We start from the raw sequence: 25941 nt of genomic DNA, 5'->3' as shown, positions 1-25941 counted from the left end.
GCCCACCCCATTCCGCGAGCCGACGAGCTCATTGACCGACTCGGGGCAGCCCGGTTCCTCAGCACATTCGACCTCACCTGCGGATACTGGCAGATTGCGCTCACCGAGGGAGCCAAGGAGCGGTCCGCCTTCTCCACCCCAGATGGGCACTACCGCTTCCGCGTAATGCCCTTCGGAATGAAAAATGCCCCGGCCACCTTCCAGCGACTGGTGAATAGAGTCCTGGCCGGGCTGGAACAGTTCAGCGCGGCCTATCTAGACGACATCGCCGTTTTCAGTTCCGAATGGAGTGAGCACCTCCAGCACCTCCGGAGGGTGCTAACTGCCCTGCGCCAGGCAGGCCTCACAGTAAAAGCCAGCAAGTGCCAGATTGGGCAAGGATCAGTAGTCTACCTTGGGCACCAGGTCGGGAGCGGCCAGGTCGCCCCTCTACAGCCGAAGATCGACGCCATCTTATCCTGGGAGCCACCCACCACCCAAACGGAGGTCCGAGCCTTTCTGGGCCTCACTGGCTACTACCGAAGATTCATCCGGGGGTATGGCAGCCTGGTCGGCCCCCTCACGGAACTCACGTCCAAAAAACAGCCAAAGAAGGTGCAGTGGACAACTGCCTGCCAGGAGGCGTTCGATGCCCTAAAGAAGGCCATGTGTACTGCCCCCGTCCTCCAGGCTCCCGACTACTCCAAGGAGTTTGTAGTCCAAACCGACGCCTCCGAGCATGGCATTGGGGCCGTCCTGTCCCAGGGGAATGACCAAGGCCTAGACCAGCCCATCGCTTTCCTCAGCCGGCGGCTGTTGCCCAGAGAACAGAGATGGAGCACCATTGAGCGCAAAGCCTTTGCCGTGGTCTGGGCACTCAAGAAGCTACGCCCCTACCTGTTCGGCACCCATTTCAAAGCCCAAACTGACCATCGGCCCTTGCGATGGCTCATGCAGATGCGAGGAGAAAACCCTAAGCTACTGCGGTGGTCAATCTCCCTCCAGGGGATGGATTTCACCGTAGAGCATCGCCCTGGTACGGACCACGCCAACGCTGACGGCCTCTCCCGGTTCTTCCGCCTCAGCGAAGAGAACCCCCCAAGATGATGGGCAGTTCTCTCCGGCTTTCAGCTGGGGGGGACGTGTGTTGGACCCGGCCTCGTAGCATGGCTCTACTTGTCCCCGCACCACCTAACCTGGTACCGGCAGCCCCAAGCACACGGCCTAGCCGGTCTTTCCCACCAAAACACACGCACCCGACCCGGACATCCTCATCCATGGCCTCTCTCCTTTCGGCCACCCCGGGCCCGCGTGCCCACTTCATGCACCAAGATGGCTGCCCGGCCCCAGCACGACCCTGGCCTAGAGGCGCCACTCCGGCTGGAGGACATCACGCTTCCAGGGGATGAGAGAGGGAGGAGCAGTTTCTGTCGCACCTCTGAACTCCCCTGGGTCGATGGGTTTCGATCGGCCCTCCGGCCTCCCTGAGGGCTGGCTCCACGCCTGCTGGGTGTCTGGGACTCCTCCCGACCCGGCCCTGAAAGGATCAAAAGACAATGGCAGGAAACCCCAACAAGCGACCCCCAGGTGACAAGACCCCTGCCTGCACAGACTCCGGACATCAAAGAGGGTTCGCCCTATAACAAAGGGTGCTCTGGGACTGTCCGGCAGATTCGCCTTGGAACACCTGAGCCCTGCTGAGTGACTCGCGGCTCCCTGAAGATCGTAAGACCTCCGAACTTGTGCTTGAGCCCTGCTGAGTGACTCGCGGCTCCTCGAAGATCGTAAGACCACCGAACTTGTAACTGAGCCCTGCTGAGTGACTCGCGGCTCCTCGAAGATCGTAAGACCACCGAACTTGTAACCGAGCCCCGCTGAGTGACTCGCGGCTCCCACAGACTCTCTTGGTCCCGCCGGACCCCACGACGACAAGCGTATCCCCCAGCTCGAGGATTGTGAGCTGTGCGCCGGGTACGCTCCTGCATTTGATTCTTACCCACAAAGACTGTCCCGCTACCTCCTCACCCCCTCCAAGACTCATTGAGCCCACGCTCTCCTTGTACATCTTTGCAGTGCTAATCTGATTGATAAAGATTGATTCCTAAGAACGCACGGTGTGGTGTCTTTGTGTCGTGTGGTGCCAGGGGTACGATCCTAGATACGAGGTTCCTACCCTTGAGGAGTCTCCCGCCAGTGCCCGGCTACGATTCTTCGAGGGTGGGTCTCAGGGTCGCCAGGACCCCTTTCCGGGCTCCTCTGAGGTCGCCGTCTAACAGAGTAGAACTTCACTCAGTCAGAATCACATTTGTGCATCTGAAGCTGGTTCCCCCTAGCGGCGGAGCATGATATCATCAAACCAGGAGGAACCGAGAAGTAATGCAGTAGTAGAGGCCATTTGACATGAATTGTTACCACTTCTATTGATCTGGGTTAAGATACGGATAGCTAGAAGACTTTTTACTCTGGGTTTTAGACTGAAATGTTTAAAGGGGCACAAGGAGCCTTTTCATGCAGCATTTTAGACCCCAGTAATAGCAGAATTTAAAAGCTTGGGAATACAAATGTATGGGAGAATTAGCAAAATGCTTCATGGAAGACTAAAATACTTGCTCAGCTCAGAAAAGAAAGACGAATCAACCACCTACTCCTATTCGAGAAAAAAGTTATATTGTCAGCGATATCTCTATCTCTAAACGTAACTACTACCCACAGCTTTTACATCCACACCCTGGAACATGCAGGCACAAATAGTGATGACCAAATTGTAAATAGATAGTCTTACATCAGTCAAACGAACAAGAACACACCAATCAAATGGTAAACAATCTGCCCTAGCTGTCAATCACAAACAGAATCAACATAAAAGTCCCCCACACCATTCACAATGGTGAGGGGGATTTTAAGTTGATCCTGCTTCTGATACACAGATTCACCAAGTATTTTGGGAAATCAGAGCCACTGAATGCTGATGGCTGACATGCAGTGAGAGTGCTTCTGACCGCAGAGTCAGTACCATCAAAACACAGTGGATCCCAGCATAGAAGTGAGGCGCAATAAACCACAAGCAAGGTGGACAAAAAATCTGATCATTTTTTATGAATGTCCTACTATAGATCAACTGCAAATCAAGCATTTAGGAATATGTAAATCTTTTAGTCACATCCATGTTTTCTACAGTACATTCCAATAAAATCAAGTAACGAGGAAACTGAAATTATGAAATGAAAACAATTCTGTATCTTCTTTGGATGGTTTTCATAAATTACCACGTGTGTCTCAATTAAGCTATGCAGAACCCTGGGCAGCCCCAGGGATTTCACATAACGCATTTGAATTAGTTAATACAGAATATACTTACTTAATAATGCTCTCAGGAATGTGCACATACTCCATAGGTATCAGGTCACTCAGCTCTGCCAGACTGGAGACATATTTTATCTTGCTGCTGAACTTTGAGCTGAAACAATGGAACACTAAATCTAAGTAATGAAACAAACGCAAATAGACCAACAAAGCACTAACTAATGTTTTACTAGTTGAATGTATTCATATTGTTTTCCAAAGTGGCAACCAAGTCTTCAACGTTGTGCAAACGTGAGTGGTAAGTGCTTGTCAGATTGCCCAAACTGAACTTCAGAAGTAAGATTGTTTTAAACCTAGTAAAACCTGCAAATTGTTGTTTCAATGAAAAAATATCTCACAACAAGCATAAGATCAGTTCATTTTATTTACAGTCAGGCAATGTTTGGTGTTTTTGTAAAGTTTTGATTCCTCTTTTTGTATTATTGATTAATAGTTATTTATTATTATTAGTGATTAATATTTTTATTCAAATACAACAGGATCATATTGCATTAATTCACAATGCCAACTTACAACACCCTCAAAAATCACGCTTAAACATAATAGTTACAGATAGATCACGTCAGACTTCACAACCAAACCTTTCAACAAGAATTAGAACACATTGACATTCAACGCACCCTGATTTTCACTGTTAAATCCAATAAACCAATGAGTGAGAGAAAAGTTCATGATTAAATCAAAGTCCCATAAAATAAAATGCAATTCACAAATTAGGATTTCTTTCATTTCACAGTCATAACCTGACCTACGCTGCTGCCAACACATAGGTTACCTATTAAGTTCCACCTCTAGAAGTGGAATCCCCTTACCAAAGCATACACGACACATTCCAGTAATCTAATCGGCTGAAATGTTCCACAAACTGACAGTTTGATGTTTCAGCCAGTTGGATCAGCTGAAATGATGACCCAAAAAATATTTTCTCAATATTTCAGCTGATCCAAGCTGGATGGAAAGACAAAAAACATAGAATTTGGGACATGACTGACCTTATTCGGAGGACCATAATGTGTGTATGGGTCCACTACCATCAAGCCTAAAAAGGAGGTGTCCATCTCTTGATAAAACAACCAGTAGTGTGATTGAAGCAATGTTTCAATTAATATAAACCACTGGTTCTTGCTTTGGGGGTGACATTCCACTTCATCATTTTTCACCAACGGTGCCTGTTTAGACAATGATTTACCATATACAAACCAGCCTTGGTCCTTCTCTGATAGGGGCATTGTAGTCTGAACTGCCAGACTAGGGCCCCCCTAGGTGGGAAAACAAGCAGCAGGCCAATTTTGGCCTACCTTGGCTTCATCAGTGAGGCATAGCTTGAGTCCTTTGGCAGAGTAAGCAAGGGACCCAGATCTGGCCACACCTTTCGAATTTAGGAGGTCATGTGTAAGAAACAACAAAGTGATGGAATAAATGCTTGAATTAATTCCAGACACTGGCGACACTCAGGCCATATTACATCCAAATGTGTTGCACTCTGCAGCACTCTAAACTTACACATGCCATGTACAAATGAGTCTTGGTCCTGCTCAAGTAGAAACGGTTAAGTTCAAACATGTCCATGTTTAAATTGCAGTCATTTTGTTAGCATATTAAAATCCAAAGGTATTTTAGATGAATGTGCAAGCCACATAGGTACATTGAAATCATTTTTGACCTTTGATACTGCAGAATGTATCTACTCAATAAAATATATGTAGATTATTGTATATTGGCAAGACCATGAGAAAGGAAAAGATATGTTTCAATGAGCATCATAGCCATAAACGTAATTGCCAAATGGAAGCGACAACTGTTACTAGTTACCCGGATACCGAAGTAAAAAGGAGGGGTATTGAGCACTATATACAAATTGAAATACAATTCAATACAATATGATGCAACGCCAACTCCAGGCTTGTGCTGATGGTATGTCTTGCCAGGTGATCATGTAGTCAGCGGAGATAGCTGTAGCAATGTCTGGTGCCTAGGTTGGGTTTAGCCATGTTTCCGTGAAGAAGAGCTGGCTCGTGCAGTCGGTCCTATACTTCAGTGGCATGTTTAGTGAGAAAGCAGGTGTTGTGGAGCAGGCATGAGAGTGTGGGGTGCTGTTTGGGTGGAGTTTGGTCTGTGTGAGGGAGCAGCTGGTATATGTGAGGAAGTGAGGTGCTTTTGGTGTGGGAGTGATGGGTGTAGGGTGTATGAGAGTGCATGAGACCTTTCAGGTGTATGTGAACACTCCTTTTGTGTTGTGTGGTGTGGAAGCAGTGCTGTAAGCGGCAGCCGGGGATTGTTCCATAGGTCATAACGTCCATAAGACAGAGGTTGCATGTTTTTTCAAAGTAGGGCATGTAAAAGTTTCATGTTAAACACATCCTCACCGTGACAAGGCCCTAAAAGTTAGATATTCTGTAGGAAAGCATTGGGGTTCAATATTACATTTAAGAATGTTATCTCTGCCTAGGAAACTATTACAAAGTTCATTCTAGGACTTTTTAAAATATCTATTACAAGCCTAATTCACATGTAAAGTTGGATTTGTTCCAAAGCGATACTTTTAGAAAGTTATATTTTCCCTTCCTAAAGACACCAGAATCCTGTTTGCATGAGTTTTCAAATGTCAAACTGAAACTGAATAGTCCACTTGATGTGGACTTACTCTCACGTGTGGGGGAGAGGTGTTCTGTTTCTCTGGAAGGATGACCATTTGGTTGGTGCCCAGAAACTTAATTACCTTCACAGAGGGCTACCCTGTCACAGGCAGATGCAGATAACTCCTGAGCCTGCCCCTCCATTGTCCCTCTAGGATGCCAGGCACCAATCCCAAAGGGAGAAGAGCTGCCCCAGAACTAGTTTTGAGTGACCACACAGGAGGGGTTGCTCATTTCCCTGGCCACACCCCTAGGGTAAAAAGAACTATTGATGGACAGAATGCAGAACAATGTCATACATTCACCCCAGTACAGAGGTCTGGGCCTAAATCCATTGCTTTTTTGCTCACCATGCCATTCCAGTTTGGACCCAGCCATATGCAAAACAGTTTTGACCCTGTGCCCAATGGGAACAGTCCAGCCCGAACTGCCAGGCAAGGTCCTCACTGGGCTGGAAACAAGCATCCGAGGACCGGTTTCGGGGTTTCACCCCTCGTCAGCCAGGATAGCTTGATTCAGTGGCATGGAGAGCACGGGACTCACGTCTGAGCATACCTGTCCCACTCGGGGTGACGAATGCAAAAAGAACTATTGATGGACAGAATGCTGAACAATATCATACATTCACCCCAGTACAGAGATCTGGGCCTAAATCCATCATTTTTTTGCACACCATGCCATTCCAGTTTGGACCCAGCCATATGCAAATCAGTCTTGACCCTGTGCCCAATGGGAACAGTCCAGCCCGAACTGCCAGGCCAGGTCCTCCCTGGACTGGAAACAAGCATCCTAGGACCGGTTTCGGGGTTTCACCCCTCTTCAGCCAGGATAGCTTGATTCCAGTGGCATGGAGAGCATGAGACTTACGTCTGAGCATACCTGTCCCACTCAGGGTGACAAATGCAAAAAGAACTATTGATGGACAGAATGCTGAACAATGTCATACATTCACACCAGTACAGAGATCTGGGCCTAAATCCATCGTTTTTTTGCTCACCATGCCATTCCAGTTTGGACCCAGCCATATGCAAATCAGTCTTGACCCTGTGCCCAATGGGAACAGTCCAGCCCGAACACACCTCTAGGGTAGGCAAAGGAGCTATGCACAGGGGAAGACAGGTTCTGCTGTTTTGGTTTTAGGTAGAAAGGGGCACTGTAGAATGGGGTGCAGTAGGGCAGACAGTAAATGCTGAATATGTGGCTAGGATCACCCCTGGGAACTTTTTCTTTACTGGTTAAGGATGGGCCAGGAGTCACCCCCACCAACAGGCTTGTGCCACGCACAGCTGTGCACCCTCTTCAAAACACTACTGAACCTGTGGAAGACTGCACCTGCTGTTGAGACCTGTGAGGAGACCTGGAAGGCTGGACCTGCTCACACTTGTACCCAGGAAAAAGAATTGGACTCCAAGGGTCACTTGGTGGTCTTCCTGTTAAGTCACAGTGACACAACAAGCTGCAAGAATCCCTCTTCCTGAAGAGCCAAGCTGACCGGTTCCAACTGGACATGCTCTGGACACTGCTGGTGGCTTCTGTTGAACTGAACTCCAAGTACTATTCCTGAGGTCCTGGGATTTTTTGTTGTGACAAGGTTTACACGTCCTAACATCCTAAAAAACCTAGGACATACAATTTTTTTGGGCTACAAAGATCTCTGGAGGACCGGGACAAAACCTGCCAAGTCAATTTGACAAAGGTGTTTTGCCACTGAATGAAAGATTCCGGTTGCTCCCTCTCTGGATGTTTTCACGGCAGCAAATCAATTTCAGTGGGAAGTCGCCGAGAGGGTGTGTGGCCTTGTGGAGCCCTGTTCGGCTAGAGCATGCAGCCTTGCCCCTCTGGTGGAATACGAGCTCATAAAAAGAGACTGTGTTTGAACATAGAAATCTTCCCTGGGCTTAGACACCAGCATGGGACCTTCCTTGAACACAAATATTGAATTTCTCCTGCTCAGGGCTTTCCCACCAAAAGTCGACAACTTTACTGGGACCTTGTCCAATGGCTATCCGATCTTATGGAGCCCTTCTCGGCCACAGCCAGCTGTTTTGCCTGACTGAGGTTGGTTTATTTAATTCCAGAGACTGTGTCAGAAGGTAAACCTTTTTAGTAGGATAAACCTGGTTTCTGTATCCAACCTACAGTCCATCGCATTTGGCCGAAAATCACACCTAGGTCCCAGTCAAGTGCAACCATATGACTGAGGTTCGTGCTCAACGCTTTTTGCACTATTTTTATTTAACTTAAAAAAAATTAATATCCCCGATTCCCCCTACTGTATTTTTGTCATTTTGGGGTGTTTTTGTTCATTAAATTATCTTCTATTTCAATACATTCGAGTCAGACTTTTGCTGTGTTGTGATCATGACTTGTTAGCTGTTTTGGTACTTCTAAATAGTTTCCACATTTCCTTAGTTAAGCCTGTCTGCTCTGAGCCACAGCTACCAGGGTTTGAGCTCAGGTTTTAATTACTAAACCTTTACTGAATCTAACAAGAGTAGTCACCTTACTACCTTATTCCTAAAAGCAGATTCTAAAAGTTCAACTTAATATTTTAGGTACAGCTCATGAAAAATTAGGTTTAAATACATCATAACACAACAGAAAAAAAAACTGGACATATACATTAGCCTCTCAGTCACAGGTAAAATCAGAGTGGGTCACAACTGAACTTCCAGAACAGAAATTTTGCCTGTTTAATTCCCGAATCTCAGTGGACATGTCTGCATTGTCTATTGAACTCTGTCTTGTTCTCTCCTATGAGTGATATATAATTATTGTCGTTTTTTTTTCTTCGACTGTCTAACTATAGAGGTCTTACAGGGAATGTACATCAGCTCCTCGTATATCACAAGCACAAATCGGCTTTAGATAATTGACAAACTGACTGTACAAGAAGTTTTTAAGCTTTCCTCCTGCTTGTTTTTTTTTATTATTAGCCTTAACAGGACTTTTAATCTCAGGAAGTAAGAGATTAATAATAAAAGCCTAAAATTGGCCGAAAACAAAATGACCGCAACATCAGACTAAAGATAATTGAACATTATAAGAAACTGTGCAATATCCGAAAAGTAAAAATATGCTAACTTGCTTTAGCTCAAACTAAGTTGGACTCTGTAGTATAAAGATATCTCTTTTAAATGAAAAGGAAAAGGTCTGATTAAAGCTAATTAGTGAATTTCAACATTAAGAAAACATATCCCCTAGAGTAGGTTTCTACTAAACTGTACCCGGGGTACTGAAATGACAGGATGGATATTTGGCCCAAAAACCAAGCAAGGCACACTCTGAGTGCCTCCACCCTCAGTGAGGCCGGGCCAGTCGTGCGGTCATGGTGTCTCTTGTAGAGGGCACTCTGGAGACACTGAGACATGCTTTACACATTCAACAGTCGTAGTTTGGGAAGAGACTCACCATGGCACTCCATTCAGGTTATGCAAAAGGCTGCTTACATTTGGAGCAAGTTGTGCTAACCCGTGCCTCCTCTGGCTGAGCTGCACAAGCTATTATGCCTTAAAGATCGTCATAACATTACAGATTTCCATCGCAACATACCCACCCCAAATTACAAGAAATGTAAATCTGTCATTTTGAGCTACATTTTCGCATGGAATGCATCAATTTTTGGGACGCAGACACATTTAAACAAAAGTGCTGAAACAAGAGCAGCTCACGTTCTGTTGTTCCCCTGTGTTAGTGGTAGTTTTTTTTTACCATGTTTGGTAAATTCTCTGTAATTTATTTTACCAAGGATGGTGCGTAATTACACAAGTGGAGTAATGGCATACTTTCAGGAATTCTGAATGACAAACATAATGCGAGATCCCAGAAATGACATAAATTGCGCCCATGTATATTAAATTTTACCCAGGCTTAACTTTTACACCTGAAGATATATGAAATGCCGCCGCCCCCAAAACTCACCCCCCCTTGCTATGTCACTGATTACTCTCATTCCTGTCCTGATTTTTTCTTGCATCACCTCGCACTTTTTGTTTCTTCATTTCGCTCTTGCAGGTTTTTTTCTCTTTCCTGATATATTCTTTTATCGCTGTTTACTATTTTTCTTTCCCTCCCTCTTCCCCCCTTTGCCTTGCTCTCTCGTGTTCTGGGTGACAATCTGATGATGGAAAGTAAGTCTCCGCCCCCAAAATGAGTGCTGGGTTCATCACCTGTAATCATCGGCACAAAGAAATCACTGACCCATCATCTCTGTAACTTTGTATTCTGTTGTAGAAGAATATGGCTCCTGGCCGCACGGCCTTTAAAAGCTTCAATCAAGCCTAAATCTAGGTTTTAATTAAAATGCTATGCACACTGTAGCAGTGCTCCAACAATAACAAAGGCTTTTACTTTAACTATATTTATAACACCATAATGTTAAAACGTACCACATAGCTATGAGACGAGCTTCCTCACTCAAACGCTGCGGAACTAAAATATTGTTATACACCGAAGTTATTCTTGTGCAAAGTTTTCTGTGTTGCTGTGCCATGAGTCTTGCACTCCAAGTTAAACCATTGGACAAACTATTACCGTATTTGTACTCACCCAAAGAGTCGTTACATTCTGCGATTGCTCCTGTTATTCAATTTATAAAAACAAGACATGGACTTATGTTATGATACTCATAATATTTGCAGAACTGTGTGCTTTACGTTAACACACTTTAAATTTGAAATCAATTATTTGTACGGTGTTAGGTCAGGTCTAGTGGCTTAGTGGACAATGCGTTCACTGTAGGGGCCTGTGTTTGACCTCATGGTCACATGCTCAAATTCTGGTGGGTTCACTCATCCTTTCATCCTTCTGAGGTCGATAAAATAAGTACCATTGAGTCGGGTAACAATAAACATCTGTAATTCAGTGCCAAGATACCCGTCTGGGTGAATGCGTGCTTTACAAATGCACATTATGTCATCCATTAAAGCCATCTGATTTTTTTCTGAGATATTTGATAATGATATATGTGGATTTGTTACGACTGCAGCAAAAAACATGCAACCATGAAAAACGCTCAGCCACTGCGCACAACTAACATAGAAAGGCATCAACCCAAGGAGGGCGTTCTATGTTCCCTTCTGTTAGTCTTGTTAAAATATGTTGGCAATAAAGTGGAATGGACAACAAATAAAAAACAGATTTACTGGGCTCCATTCCATGCCGGCCTGTGAAAGCGGAAATGCCAACATGTTTCAAGATCTGCATGTTTTGCCCGCGAGGCTTTGCATTAGCCAATGAGTCACGGGGTGGGACGTTCGGCGAATGATGTCATAAAGTTAGGTATTATGCCTGCGCCCAACCAAGGTCAGGAAAGCGCGACTGCAGTATGCCTCCAATGCCAAACAGCACTACTTCAGCAGTGCTATTACCGAGCAGTAACAGTTGGTTCAGACTGAAAGTCTAAACACTTGTAGCCTTTGGGGGCGATACGTAATGTCCCCCTGTATTAATGAAGCACAAAACATTTTAACGTTTACGATATAACTGCATAATTTGTTCTGCTCTCAGAGGTAGGAGAAACTGTATGACTTTGGCTACACCATTCCACAACATTAGTGTCTGTCCTCTTAATCTTTTGTCTGTCACAACATTATCCGTCGAAATGTTTTGTGGAAATGCTAAAGATGGTAACTTGAACTGTGGTTCGGGCGGGGAACCCTGGGGGTCCGGGAAGCCTCCTCAGGGGGTCCGCGACTATTTAGATAATTGCATAGTACTAACAGATTAATACAGTGTATATAAGTAATGAAGCTAAATGTACAATTGAAAAAATGCAAACGTACTGTACTTGTAAAGGAGTTTGAATTTGGAGGTTAAGAATTAAATTAGTATCTCGGATTGATTTGTGGGAGAAGTGCAGGTACATCAAAGAGAATATAGTATGGACGATAAGTGGACTCAATTGAATTTAGAAAAGCTCCAACCTTTCTATTTAAATAAAAAATTAAATTGTATTTATGTGTTTGCGAAATAAATAAAATGTGTCAACATTTGTGCATTTGTTTGAAGAATGTTTTTTTCTATATTTTTAGGTCTCGCCTTGCTATCGCGTAAGCGATCGTAAAGCGAGACTATTGTAAGGGGCTCCCAAAAGTGCTCCGAAAAGCGGATTGCATGGCGAGCACGCGCACAATCACGCGCATTGTGCCTCCATGCAATCCGTTTGGCATCGCACTTCAAAGGGTCCGCTCTCCCGCCTGGAATGCGCTCCCCCGCCCCCGCCAAGCACGCGCGCCACGCTCCGCCGGGCTTGTCTTGTTTTTAACTGCAACATGTTTTTGTCACTGTTTGGAAAAGGAATCATGTGCAAGTCACACATATATAAACACATATTTTAATTCACACACACAAAAGGGCACACAATCCAGCTGCATAAAGCAAAACAACCATTGGCAAAGCCAACAAGTCTGACTTGTATGTGCTAACACATGTAGTACAGGTATGCACACATGCAATTTGAATGCAATAGCCTCCTTAGGTCAAATCTTTTGTTTTTGCCAATGCTTGTTTGATCCGGCAGACACATTTCAGTACCAGTATCCTGGAAACAATGGTCCTTCTCAGGCAGGTTATGTTAGAAGATTTACCGCCTACTGGTGGCCTTAAAGGTCCTGTGCTTGCGAGCCGTCAGTGTGTGTTTACTTCAGATCCAACTCCTCCTGCATTCGTCCACTCCAGGTTTGGTAGCAGGCTTGGTGTCACTGTGCTGAGAGAAGACAGCAGCGTGCTGGCCTCGCCTCCTTCATCATTAGTGCTCCCCGCGAGCCACGACAGAGGGAGATGCGGAAGCCGACGAGAGCGCGCGCCACAGGCTTGCTTGAAGGGAGCCCGTTTTCAGTGACTGTGGGCGCGTGATTTGTACAATTAGATGCTCACGATAACTTGAAACGATTCAGCTCTCTGAACACTCATTCGATTTTATGATACTGGCAACGAAGGAGTGACCTGACATAATTTTGTTGCGTTTCCTTAGCAGCACAAAAACAGAGGCCTTCAATTTAAAGGAATAGCTAAATTATTTATTACCCAAGTCAGCAGTTCTCATTACCGACCTCGGAAGGCTGATTGGCTGATACAGCTAAGAGTTTGATGGCTTTCAAATCCGTGATTAAACTACTTCGAACCCGCTCATCGACCCACCAAGCAATCTAGGCCTTTTGTTTTTTTGCATATTTATATAGCGCAAACTCGACCCGAAGGTATCGGAGCGCTTTACACGAGCACCGTATTTACATTGGCACGGGGAGATTAAGTGTTTTGCCCAGAATCACAGGATGTGGACACGACCCCGAGGCTCGAACCCTTGTTTCCAGCACCAAAGTCGGCAGTCTAGCCGACGGACCACATCCTCTCCCCTGATAGTTTGACTTGGCACCGCTCTGTGAGTCACCTGTGACTTTTGTAATGCAACCCATTGCAATATTACAGACACACTACACATCACAACAGGTGTATTTTGTGTTAAAAAAGCTCTCTTTTATTTAAGTCAGTAGTCTTGATATCAGCACTGGAAGAATAAAAGGATGAATAGGCATAACGCTTTGCAGAGAAACAAACTTATTACTAAGGTGCTGATTTACAATTGTGCAGACAGCGTACTCTGTCACAGATGTGGCGGAATACCCTGTCCCCCAAAACCTTGCCCCTTCCACCTTATTTAGACTTGGGTAGACTGCCAGCTTCCGTTGACGGAGCCGCTGTAGGCTCAATCGATGGAAAGCTTCCGCCGACGGCCTGATGGAGAAGGGGCCGCTAGAGGAAAGACTTTCCACCCCTCTCCTTATTAAAGGTAAATCCTGCTGGTGAAGGACGAATAAAATAACAAGCATTTGCAATGAAATAGGTCTCGTAATTACGCGAGTTTGAGCTATTGGCATTATAAATGACAATGCCTTTTATTTATGTGTCTGTTTGTAAAACATAAATAAAAGGCATTGTTATTTACAATGCCAATAGCTCAAACTCGCATAAATGCGAGACCTATTGCATTGCAAATGCTTGTTTGTGTATTGTTTTGCTGTACAAATCATGGACAATGCTTAGGCGGGGTCCTCGGATTCCAGCAATGACTCGTGGTGGGTGGTGGACAGTGTTCCCTGATTCTGATAATGATTCAGTGGTGGCCCATGGGTGCCAGTAATGATTAAGTGGGGGTCCCCAGAAGTCAAAAGTTTGGGAACTACTGCGCTAGGTGGCTACAACCATTGAGTTTTGGTTTTCACTCTGGTGCAATTCCCATGATTACCGAATCTCCACTTTCCAGCCCCCCTCACCCCACCAAGGGTTTCATTTTATAACAGTCTAGTCCACGAAACCCTATTCCCGCAGCTACAGGGCTTTTGGGGCTGGGGCCCTATTTCCCCCTCCACTGCCACACTGGAAGGTAGGCCTGCAGTGACTGTGCCGCAGTGCCACTCACCTGGAAAGTGAGCAAAAGGCACATTGGGTGTATACTGTTGACCTGACCAGCTTCCCAGATCTTCCCCCATTCACTACACCGGAATGCTTGTGGACATACGGGGCTGACAGGACAGAGTGGACAGACAGACAGGACAGACTGGAGCAAGGGTCGGACTGCTTTCCTGGAGCCTGAGTGACCTTGGAGCTGCAGTGACATATGCGTAAAATGATTTGCACTCACATCAGTTTAAAGAGCTGTCGCTGATCGGTTGTTGAGGCTGGACGGCACAGACAGTCGCCAGTGGCACCGTCCGGTGGAATCACGTTCCAGGCACCTCACGCATCGGGCTCGCCCTCTTCGAGCTCTGGGAGAAGGAAAACAGCTACACCTGCTACTCCTTTTGTATTCTGTACTTCTTACATGCTGGATTTCCAAGCCCTGGATGCCTCAAGAGATGAATTAACTCAAAGCAGAGAAAGAAATCTGAGAATTCCAGATTCCAATATTATCTACCAGTTATTGCTGAAAATCTATGAGACTTGTCCTTAGCTGACATTTATGACATGGTATTTAGGTAAGATATTACTGTGCAGCTGCTGCTCAAACCAGATACACCATGGGTAATGGATAGAAGTTTGTTGTTAGGGTTGGGCCAAGGAATAGCAAATGGGCAGATGGACTTGGGATATCTGGGTGCGGGAGTGGGTGTGTGTGAGTCTTGTGTCCTGTGCCTGTCTGGGATGCTCCAGACTTGGCGTTTCTGTGTGCATGTTTTCTGAATATCTGTGCACCTGCCTGTGTTTCAGTGTCTTTTCTGTATGTAAACTTGTGTGTGCTTTGGCCTTTTTGGGTTATTGTGAAAATGTAGCCAATATGGGCACTATAAAATTATTGTGGAAAGTAATTTAAGTATGCACGTTACTGCTTCACTGACAACCCTAGGCAAAAAAGTGGCAGGCAAATGGCCATAAAAATGTGCAAACTAGGCAGAAATGTGCATTAGAACATGATTGAAGACAAAGAGCAAATAAATACCTTAGCTGTTTACTGCGTCTTAACCGTGACATTATGTTTTTAACGTAACTAGTAAGTATTATGGGTTTGTGCGAGGTGGGACTAGTATAAATACTAATATCATTAGGGGTGTGATGTGCTGAAATTAGAATCTGTTTAATTTTATCTTTAGTGATATGGCAGGGAAACTGATACAGAAAATTGGGGAAAAGGAGAACGAGTGATGGGTGGTGGAGGAACTGGCAGTAGTGTGGCAAGGGGGAGCTGCGGTCTCCCCCAGTTCTTACCTGCCGTCTCGGGGCGGCAATCGCCGGCACCCCCGCTCTTCAGTGCAGGCAGTGAGGGCGGCAAATGCAGGGACTGCCCCAGGCAGTCTAAGGTCTAGCTACGCCACTGGGAACTGGGCCACTTGCCTTGAGGGTTTGAGTATCACTTTACTATTTTGCATTAGAACCCATGGCAACCAGTTTCTTAGAGACTAGTTTGTGATGGACTCGTCCTCAGAGAGCCAGCCTCAGTAGGAGCCAAGAAGTAAACAAGTTGGTGACTCTCACTTTCATGATAAATCTTTTAAAAAAAATGAGGCTCTGCTTTGGACAATATTTAAATTTTATTACATACCATTCACCCAGATTTATTTTTACCAAATTAAAGTATTTCTCTTCACCAGTAGCAGACAGTGAATCAGCCATGGCCCGTCCATATGGGTGAAGGGGCCGCACCCACTCACCTTTTTCCAGAGAAGAAGAGTGTCTGTCAGGCTGAGCAAAGATCATCCTGACAGACACTCTTATTGTTCAAATCAGCAACCAGGAGCTAGACATGCTTGAGATGTGCAGGCTCCTGGGTGCCTGAACTGAACTTTGTGAAGCTGAGGATTTCACAGCGCTGTGTGTGTGAACTCCTCAGCCTGGCAAAAGTGCCTCAAGCCCCCCTGTGATGAGGGGGAGTGTCACTCGTACCTGGGTGCTTCAGTTATAAGCCTTGAAGTGCCCAGGGCCGGGTGTCAGAGGGGTGGGGTAAACAGTCTCACTTACCTCATCTCACTCTGGGATGAGTGACCTAGGGTCAGCCAATGAGGGAAGGCAGCAATCCCAACGCTTCTGGGACCTCCAAGGCTTTCCTCTCCCGGAGCTGCATTACCGGTATATTTATGTTTCTGGATGTTGGGTGCATGTATAAATGTGTGAATTTGTTGTAAGTGTTGTGAATGTGTGTGTGTGCGCATGTTTGTGAATGCATGGGTGTGAGTCAGTGAGTGTATATGTGTGTGTCTAGCCCGCCCGCCCTCATCCCTGCCAAATCTATCACCCGCCACTGCAAAGAATAGCTGTTAGTGCTATTTTGGGCTGACATATAGGTACTGTTTGTGTTGCACAAGATGTCTGGAGATCCCCTCTGAGACCAATATTCAATTTGACTGACAGTGCAATAAAAGTATTATCAAATGTATGAGCTCTCAAAATATCTATTATCTAACTGTCCAGTAAGCCAAACCCCTGCATGCCATGGTCATAGGGGAATAGTTCCTCAGATGGGTGCTGGTGGGGTATCGTTTACAGAGAGTTTGTGTGAACAACATCATGTCCCAGTGGATCAATATAAAAAGAGGGCCAAGGCGGAGGTGCAAGCTTATCTCACTCTAGTTTGAACTCGCCATTGAACCAATGGTGCAGGGGATCAGGGCCAACAACCTGAGCAAGGGGGTCTGAGTGGGAAAAGATGAGGTTGAGCTAATTATGTTGTAGATTACATCCTACGCTCCCTGGTAGATTCCACAAACGCCAAGCTCCTAGATGGAGAAGCACTTAGAATATCAGCAAGTAATCGGCTTCAGGATCAACCTGCGCAAACTGGAAGGGTTGGGTGTCTCAGTTTCTAAAGTGGCAATTCAGACACTGATGTGCTAGTTCCTCTTAGGTGGGCAGATGAATCAATAAGATGTCCATGGATCAAGATATCAGGGACCCTACCTACAACCAAGGAGATAAACCTACAATCAGTGCAAAGAGCATCAAAACTACACTTAGTGAGTTGGAAGAATAAGTTGATCTCTTGACTAGGACATATAGCAGCCTTGAATGTGACCATACTACAAAAAATCATATACATACATCTACCAAACTTCAAGTTTAACACTTCACATAAAACTACAATTCAGATATGAAAAATATATGCTTTCATTTTATAAGACAAGGGAAGAAATCTAGAATGAGCAAGGTACAGTGCATGTAGGGTGATGAGATAGGGGTTTTGGGGTACCCAATCTGCTGAAATACTACAGAGTTCACATTTGTGATACCTTATCAGTTGGACTAGGATGGAGAAAAAGAAAAGCTGGTGCATGATTGATCATACAATGATGCCACCCTGAGGGTCTGGAACTGCAGAAGTCATAGTGTGGGGGTGACAACATTGTCATGATTTGAGATTTGCTAAGTGAGGGAGCAATCAAGAACTTTGAATAACTACCATACCAGAGATCTTGAGAGAGGGAGCTGGATATAATTTTAGATGTAGAGCAATGGAGAGACATATTTAGAAAAGCCAATGGCTTTGCAGAGCATATAGTGGTGGAAAAGAGACACTCCTAAAAAAGTTATACAGGTGGCTCTATAATCCAGTAAACCTAGGGCAAATGGGTCACTCGGTGTGGGGGACTACATTTTAAAGGGAGTGTGGGGAGATGGGCTACCTGACACACATTCATTGGTCATGCCGACAAGTGAGGCCATCCTCCTGCGAAAGGGTCATGCAAACAACAGAGGATACAACAAAGCCTCATATAGCGAAATGCTCAGAGGTGATACTTTTGGGAAAGCCCTGTTAAAATACATACCCACCTCATTACAGAAAAGGGAAACCTGCATCACATATGTGGCTGGTGGCTAAGCAAAACATACTAGGGCTATCTGGGATCCCTGGTTGCTCAACAAATGTTATGTGGATGGTGAACCTGTGGTGGATACTGGGATGTGAAAATTGCAAAAGCAGCCAAGGAAAAGATAAATCATTTCAGAAACAGTGGGGAAGTATTTAGACTACCTGGGTAGAGAATTCAAAGAGCAACAATGTCACAAGAGATTATTAGTACTGACCTATTTAGTATTTTGCCAGTGGCCTGTAGTCCCTCAAGGGGGGTGGAGGTCATGACCTTTGTTATCTTGGTGTCAAGCCGCCTATAGCATTTAGAGATCTCAGCAGGATCGCATTGCTGTGAAAGGAGCCGCCATCAAGGCAGCTCCTTTGACAGCTATGAAGATTGCCAAGTAGACACCATATGTACCCGCTCAGACAACCTTTTTGTTCTCAAGAAACAATCTTCTAAAGCAGGTGTTTATTGAAAACAAAGAACAAAAAACCCCGAATTGAAGGCAAAATGAGTGATGGTCATCCTACTCTATAAAGGGCAGGACGCCCATCAATGTGACCCAGCATTGCTGTGGTGGACTAACTGCTGGGTCAAGGTTTACCACTGGCAGAGGCATTGGTAGTTACCAAATAGTTTTCCTGACTAAATAGAGCAGGGAAACTGCTGGTTTAAGTTCTGGCCGCTAAATAAGTCTGATTTGCTTTCTCTTTGTTTAGTTTGTTTTATCACTTTGAATCTGCAACATTCTATCTTTTGAGTCAGTTTTGTGCTACTTTATAACCATTTTCACTAGATCTGATAAAGATTTTACCAACATCAGCACCTGTTACCCTAGAGTATTTACAAAACACTAGGCAGTTGGACCTCTGGATCATCAAGGCATTCCCCCGGTCGGTCCTTCCTCTTAAGGTTGCTCACTTGCCTTTCCGCTACATGCCCGAAGAGTGAGTCCTTGGAGTCAATGTCTGGACATTGCTGACTACACAGGTTCAGATTAGGATATTCTTATGAGGGCACAGCAGAGCACAAAAAAGAAATGGTATGTAACTCAGATGAGACTGTCCTCGTAGCTCATAAAGCAAAGTTCCAATTATTTCCATCAGAGGTTCACTTTGCAAAGTGTAATCCTAAGTAGGGATCAATGACATAATATCGATGGAAACACTACTGATTCCCACAGATATCAGAAATTAAAAATAGTTTTCAAAAATATTGCCTTCCTATAAGCAACTAATAAAAGCAGAAATACTGATAACCAAAATATTGTTGTTAAAAATATCTATTTCTCCTTATATCGATAACATAAATATCAGAAACAAAAATATTGTTAGTTTTAAAAACATATATAAAATGTAAAAAAATCGAAACACACAGTATCAAGTACATTGATATTATAATAAATTAAGGAATGTATTCTAAAACAATATATGACCTTTATTTGAATTTAAATAAAAATAAAGTTAAACTCTTAAGACATTAATAAATAATATAACAATATTATATTGATTTTATAACACTAAACTAAACTTTAAACACATGAAAACAAATATATATTTCAACTCATCAAATTATTAAGAAATTAAAAATACTTAATACGCATAGGGGGATATTCTCAAGAACGTGTGATAATCGTCGCAAAATTAGCTTAACGCACCTTTGCACATCGCAGTCTATCGCGGGAAAATAACACCGTGGTAACGTGGTATTCTCAAGCTGGCGGTATCATGCGATAGGCTCACGATAACGCGTCAAATGTCTGCGAGAAAGTCAACGCGATGCCGCAAAAATGCGAAACACGAACGCAAAAAAAGCTGCGATGAGGCCAATCGCGATGCAAAAACCAGCGACAGGCCTGCAATTCCTACGCGTCATGCGGGAAAAAGCACTATAAAAGCAAAAAAGAAAAAGGGAGAAAAAAAGAAACTGCGTAGCAGCATGGATGCACCCGGACCGAGTGCAGAGGCCAACGCGAACCCCACAAGTCCCACAGACCACCATCAAGGAACCTCGTGGTCGGGGAAGGCCAAGGAGAAGAGGCAGACGGTGTGCAGTCCGCAGGAAAACCAGATCAGCGTCACGGAGGTGACAGAATGCTACCATCCACTGAACGTCAATATGACAAACCTGAATGCAGTCGGAGTGTCGAGGAGGTCTATGGAGGAGGACAAGAGGTGCTGGCATGATGTGAAAAGTCAAACCAAGCACAAGCCTGCTGCCAACAGGAAGGCAGGAACGGCGACAGGAGGTGGGAGTCCTGTGTCACAGGGGGAGCTGGAGGAAATGGAGGCCACTATCATCAGGGCGGGGACGGCGCAAGGAGTTGGGAGTCCGGACACAGCTCGATAGGACCTGACACAACATCAACAGGGTGAGTAACAACCAGAGACTTGGGGGACAGGGGTAGATGTGCACAATGGCACACATACACAATGATGTTTAGCACACTGCACACCCACAATGACCCTGGATCATGTCCCTGATCCCCGTGGCACACTGCAGCACACACACATAGCAATTATAGCACATCAGACGACAATGTGGTACAAAGTGCAACAGCGACACTGCAGAACAGAGGACGCAACTGGGTCCGCTCATGCGCAGAAACAGGCCAATCACATCTAACATAGCAGGAAACTGTGAGATGGAAATGTATGTGTACAACCTCACATCCGTCATGTAGTCCAAATGTCCACTGTCCCGCGTCAAATATTCAGCACCTCCCAAACAGTCACAATGTATATTGTCATACAGTCTGCATGTAAACTAGAAAAATGTGCCAACATACCTGTCAACACAATGTCAACATGCATCTCCCCTTCACATTGCAGAGGGACAAACAACACCTACAGCAGAGCGGACCAGACTACTCATCAGTGATGCTGGAGAGGACCACCACACCTTTGACACCGATGCCCTACAACAGCTCATGGACATCTTAGGCAACCAACCCCCAGGAGCAGGGCAGCCAAGCCACACAGAGGAGGCCCCAGCCCCAGCCCCTGCACAGACCACATAGCAGGAAGCACCCGCCACCACAGCTGGCTCCCAACACTTCACCTTGGCACACATCGCATTCCAATGCCAGGTGCCAGAATGCTAAAAGGAGGTGGCCGAACAGGTGCGGATGGGGTCAGAGCTCATGTAAGCCAAACTAGACCACATACTTGGGTGTTCACGTCCCATCAGGGACCACCTACACCCCACAAAGGAGAGCCACATCTCGACAGAGACACATGCATATGCACATTTCCTGAAGTGAACCATGCCCAGATCCCCGGAATCATCCTTCACGCCCCCACGCTGGACCTCCGTACGACGGCCCAGTCCACTCCTCTTATGTATTGAGTGGGTGACGACAAAGCTACATGTCCAAGGTCTTACCCGCTGCCAGCGGTGACACGGTTGCGTCCGCTGTACACAGCACAATGTAATGTTGTAGGCCCCGGGGCCCTCATGCATACATCATGACCACACAGACACACGCAGATAGTTTGTGGAACTGGCTATGGGCACGTGAGCCCGGCCCCTTTATTGGCAGGGTCACATGTACAGTGACACCTGTGCTGGATGTGTGTGGGGTGACTGTAAGCCAGCCCGCACGGAGTGTTTGGTGCTGGCAACAACTTGAACAGTGAACACTATTAAAACAGAAAACACCAGCATTACAGAGACAACTCCGGAGCATCATGGTGGTAGCCGGAATAAGTACAGAGCTCACCCAGTATGCAAACACAAGTGTCCATGAGTTGCAGTGCACTGAGGTTTGGGCACTAGAGCTGAACGTGCTCATGTGAAGAAAATGTCTAGGATTGTGTCTCTTCTGGAAATTCCTGATGCAGCTGCAGTGGGGTGTGTTACACCTGCATCATCTTCCTCATCATCGTCCCAGGTCTCCCACACTGCCTGAGGTGACATTGATGCGTGAGCTCTCCACAGCACACAACTCATTCAGAAGTGGTCCATGAGTCGTGATGCACTGAGTTAGTGGCACCTGGAGTGCTTAGCAGGGTATCAGGCAGATGATGGCAGCCAGGACAGGTGTGAGGGACTTGGATGGGGCTGGCTGTGAGACACATCCGACTCTGGCGGTTGTTGGTTGGGAGGTACCAGAGGCCAACAGGTGCAGCACAGCCAGCAGCTTTGTCTGAGATGGGATGCTGGTTGTCCACTGTGTTGATGCCGTCAGCCTGTTGGGCGATGATGGTCAGGATGCGTAGGATGGTTGTCCTTTTGAGCCTGTGGTGGGCAATGACATTGTCTGGGGTTAGGTCTGTGAGGCTAGTGCGTTTCCTGAGGGTACGATGTCTTTGTCCGCGCTGCCTCTGTGGTGGTCCGGGGGGGTGGCGGTCCTGGGGGTGGTGGCAGTGGGTGTTGTGGCCCTGCTGGGGCTCCGAGCTGCATGATCAGTGGCTCCATGGCATCTGTTGGTCTTCAGGTGTGGCTGTGGTCTGGGCTCCCTTTTCTGATGCCGGTTGTCGTCCGACTTTGCACCAGGTCAGAACAGGTGTTAATTTCCTGCTGCGAGCACCTTATCGCATGTTTTGTGATCTTATCGACAATCTGGCTGGTCGTTGAGAATGTTGAGGTGTGGTGTTGTCGTGGCTTTTTGATCGGGAACGCCTACTCTGCATCTCATTAGCGATAGTTGCCGAGGTCATCTTTGGCAATGTTTTTTGAGGATGCTATCGCCGGAAAACTGGTGATATCGGCTGTTTGCACCAGCTTGTGAATGGGGCGATACATTTATCGTGACGTTGGCTGCGATAAAGTGCTGATAACTCGGCGATAGGTCCTTGAGTATATGCCCCATAATGTAATATACGAATTAAACAACAATAAATTAAATTATAAATATAAATCATACACTGCAAAAATACGCACATTTATTTAGTATTAAATTATTATTACTAACCAATAAAAACAACAGTACAGTAAATTAAACAATAAAAACTCACAAATAATAAAAAATATAATATTAAAGGAGCACAACATTTCAACACTTTACCACGTCAAAAAGACGTAGGCTGCATAATGACAAAAATCTGCCAGAATGCCAACCACAAAACAGAAACGAAAATTGGAAGAAAACATATACGTTTTTTCAGAAGTAAGTAAAACATGTATTTAAAAATACATAATAATATATGACTTGAAAAACGTAATCATACAAGTACCTAGCAAAACACTGTTTTTTATTTATAAACCAAACTTTAGGAACTACCGGAAAATGATAGCACCATCGTCAGACTACAGAACCACCAATAAACCCTGCAGCACACATAGAAAGAGGAAAACAACTTGATGGATTGTTACTGTGAAGTAAGGTGCCCTTTCATGCACTTAAACAATTCTGCCGACAACACAGGCACCCTTGCACCATGGTGAGAGGTTGCCTGCACTGACACTAGACTGCCAAAACGGAGCCAGCGCAGGGGTAAGGGACAGGAATGCACTGTAGTGGATAAATACGGTGCATTCCTGCCCTTTCACTTTGACATACTGCAGCGCAGCAAGGTGACTTGCAATGCTGCCCTATGCCAAATCTCCATAAATGAGGGTCATAGACTGTGGCGAATGACAGTCTGTGTGGATCATCTAAGGCGTTAAAAGGAGGCGGAGCGACGCTTGGAATAGGAAGCATTGAGGAGCGCTGTACAAATTGAATGCGGTAAATACAGGGTGGAACTCTCTAATAAGCAATTACACGTCTAGTTAAACTTAAACAGTTCTAAATGGACTGCAGAAGCACATTTTGAGAGTAAAAGATGTTTAAAAATGGAAGCCATTTTACCTGATGAAAGGCCGTGTCACAGTGAGTATAGTTCTGATAAACCATGATGGGTGAACAATTATAAACGATTTCAAGTTTTTTCTTAACCTGTGTAAAAAAAATAGAAAATTGCACCTTTCAACTTGTCAACTAACATTGCTATATCTAAAATGACAAACAGAGAAGGACAATTTCCTAAAATTATGCATGCTCCTTCATAGGAGCAGGTATAAATTGCAAAGGTCACCATAGAATGCATATATTTTGCCTCCACCCAACTTCATAGTTTTTCCTATTTGCACACAAATAGAAATAATGCTCATGCTTCTTTTACCTGTTCCATGCTATAACACCGATTTATAGCATTTATTCAAGATTTTACCCACGCAAATATAAGCAAAGAGAAATACTTTTCGATATACAATGGGCCATAAAGTAAGTCTAGCTGATCTTGACCAGCCTCATCTCTGAAAGTCCTCAATATAAGAAGCCTTGCCGAGGTTGTGGTGTGACAGTCCCGGCTTCTCTCAATGAATTTTGCTGAAACAAACAATGGCAAAGCTAACAGGTCGCAGGTATGAGAGAGCTATTGGCTTTGCCAATTTCTTTTAGCCATGTTGTACAGCATTGCACCACGGCTAAAAGTTAAACAAGCATCAGCCGCGCGACGTGGGAAGCTTGTAGTATTGTTAAAAAAAAAAACACGCTAGTGATGCGCGCGCAGCAGCGCGAGAAAGTGAAAGTGATCGCTGGAAGGGAGGCAGATGGCGGCTGCGCATACGCACGCTCGCATGAACGCAAGCGCTAGGCCACCAAAAGCCTCTGGCAGCACTTTCAAAACCCCGATACTAAATGTCTCGCAGAGCAGCGCATGCGCTGGCTCAGCGAGACCTAAAAACAATATGACGAGGCCAGCACCGACAGCGAGAGGCAGTGATCCATTTTCTTAGAATGGGATTAGTATCTGCCTGCAAAAAAAAAAATTTAATTATCTTATGTTCAAGCTAAAGTTCACCGTTTTGGGCCTGCATGAAAACAGCAACAAAATGCCCTGCAGAGCAGGGGGTGCAGTGCCATTTACATCTTTGTTGCATCTTGACTCCCATTGGTGTGAGTTTTGGGGGCTGTTTTTTGGGCAGGAGGGGCAAGTGGGGGCGGGGTGAGACCTAAATTATACGGTGTGGGGGTGCAGGGAGTAGACTGTCAAAGAGGCGAAGGTGCCCACCAGGCTTACTCAAGAGCATAAAACAACCAACAGTGCCCCCAAAATATTTGTATCTGTCTGATGGGAAACAGCCTTTACCATGCTGGAACTCTACCACACAATCTTTACAGCGCAGGTAAGTTCCATGCAGGAAAGTATTTTATACATTTACAACTCAGTACTTTACCATGCAGGAAAGTATTTTTTATAAAAATAACATTTAAAAAAGTGATTTTTAGGGTTTAGGGATGGGTAAAGGGAGCTAAGAGTGACTTTAGGGTTCAGGGATGAGCAGAGGTGAAGAGAGGTGAGGATGACTTGAGAGTTGAGGGGTGGGTAAAGGTAAAAGGAGGTGAGGGTGAATTTTGATGGGTGGGTAGAGGTAAAGATAGGGGAGGGCAGTTGAAGGTTGAGGGGGTGGGGGTGGGTAGAGGTAAATGGAGGTGAGGGTGACTTTAGGGTCGAGGGGCGGTAGAGGTAAAGAGAGGGGAGTGTGACTTGAGGGTTAAGGGGTTGGTAAAGGTAAAGGGAGGTGGGTATGACTGGAGGTTTCAAAGGTTGGTAAAGATAAAGGGGGTGAGTGTGGCATGAGGGTTGAGGCATAGATTGAGGTAAAGGGAGGTGAGGACATCAGGGCTCAGGGATGGTAGAGGTAAAGGGAGGTGAGGGTTACTTAGGGTTCAGGGATGGGTAGAGAATGAG

The 25941-nt window shown here is 45.4% G+C and overlaps 1 protein-coding gene across 1 annotated transcript in view; it reads right to left on the bottom strand.

Moving 5' to 3' along the window:
• LOC146866111 (protein prune homolog 2-like) overlaps positions 1–25941 on the bottom strand; it is a 1273164-nt gene that overhangs the window by 105345 nt on the left and 1141878 nt on the right. The window contains exons 15-16 of the mRNA XM_085633391.1: positions 24057–24143; positions 3338–3436 (exon numbers count right to left, since the gene is read on the bottom strand). Of these exons, the coding sequence (XP_085489517.1) occupies positions 3338–3436; positions 24057–24143 (186 nt within the window). The remainder of the gene's footprint in view (positions 1–3337; positions 3437–24056; positions 24144–25941) is intronic.

Source organism: Triturus cristatus, chromosome 2_1 (assembly GCF_964204655.1).
Source record: "Triturus cristatus chromosome 2_1, aTriCri1.1, whole genome shotgun sequence".
Lineage (NCBI taxonomy): Eukaryota > Metazoa > Chordata > Amphibia > Caudata > Salamandridae > Triturus > Triturus cristatus.
This window is presented reverse-complemented; position numbering and strand designations above follow the sequence as displayed.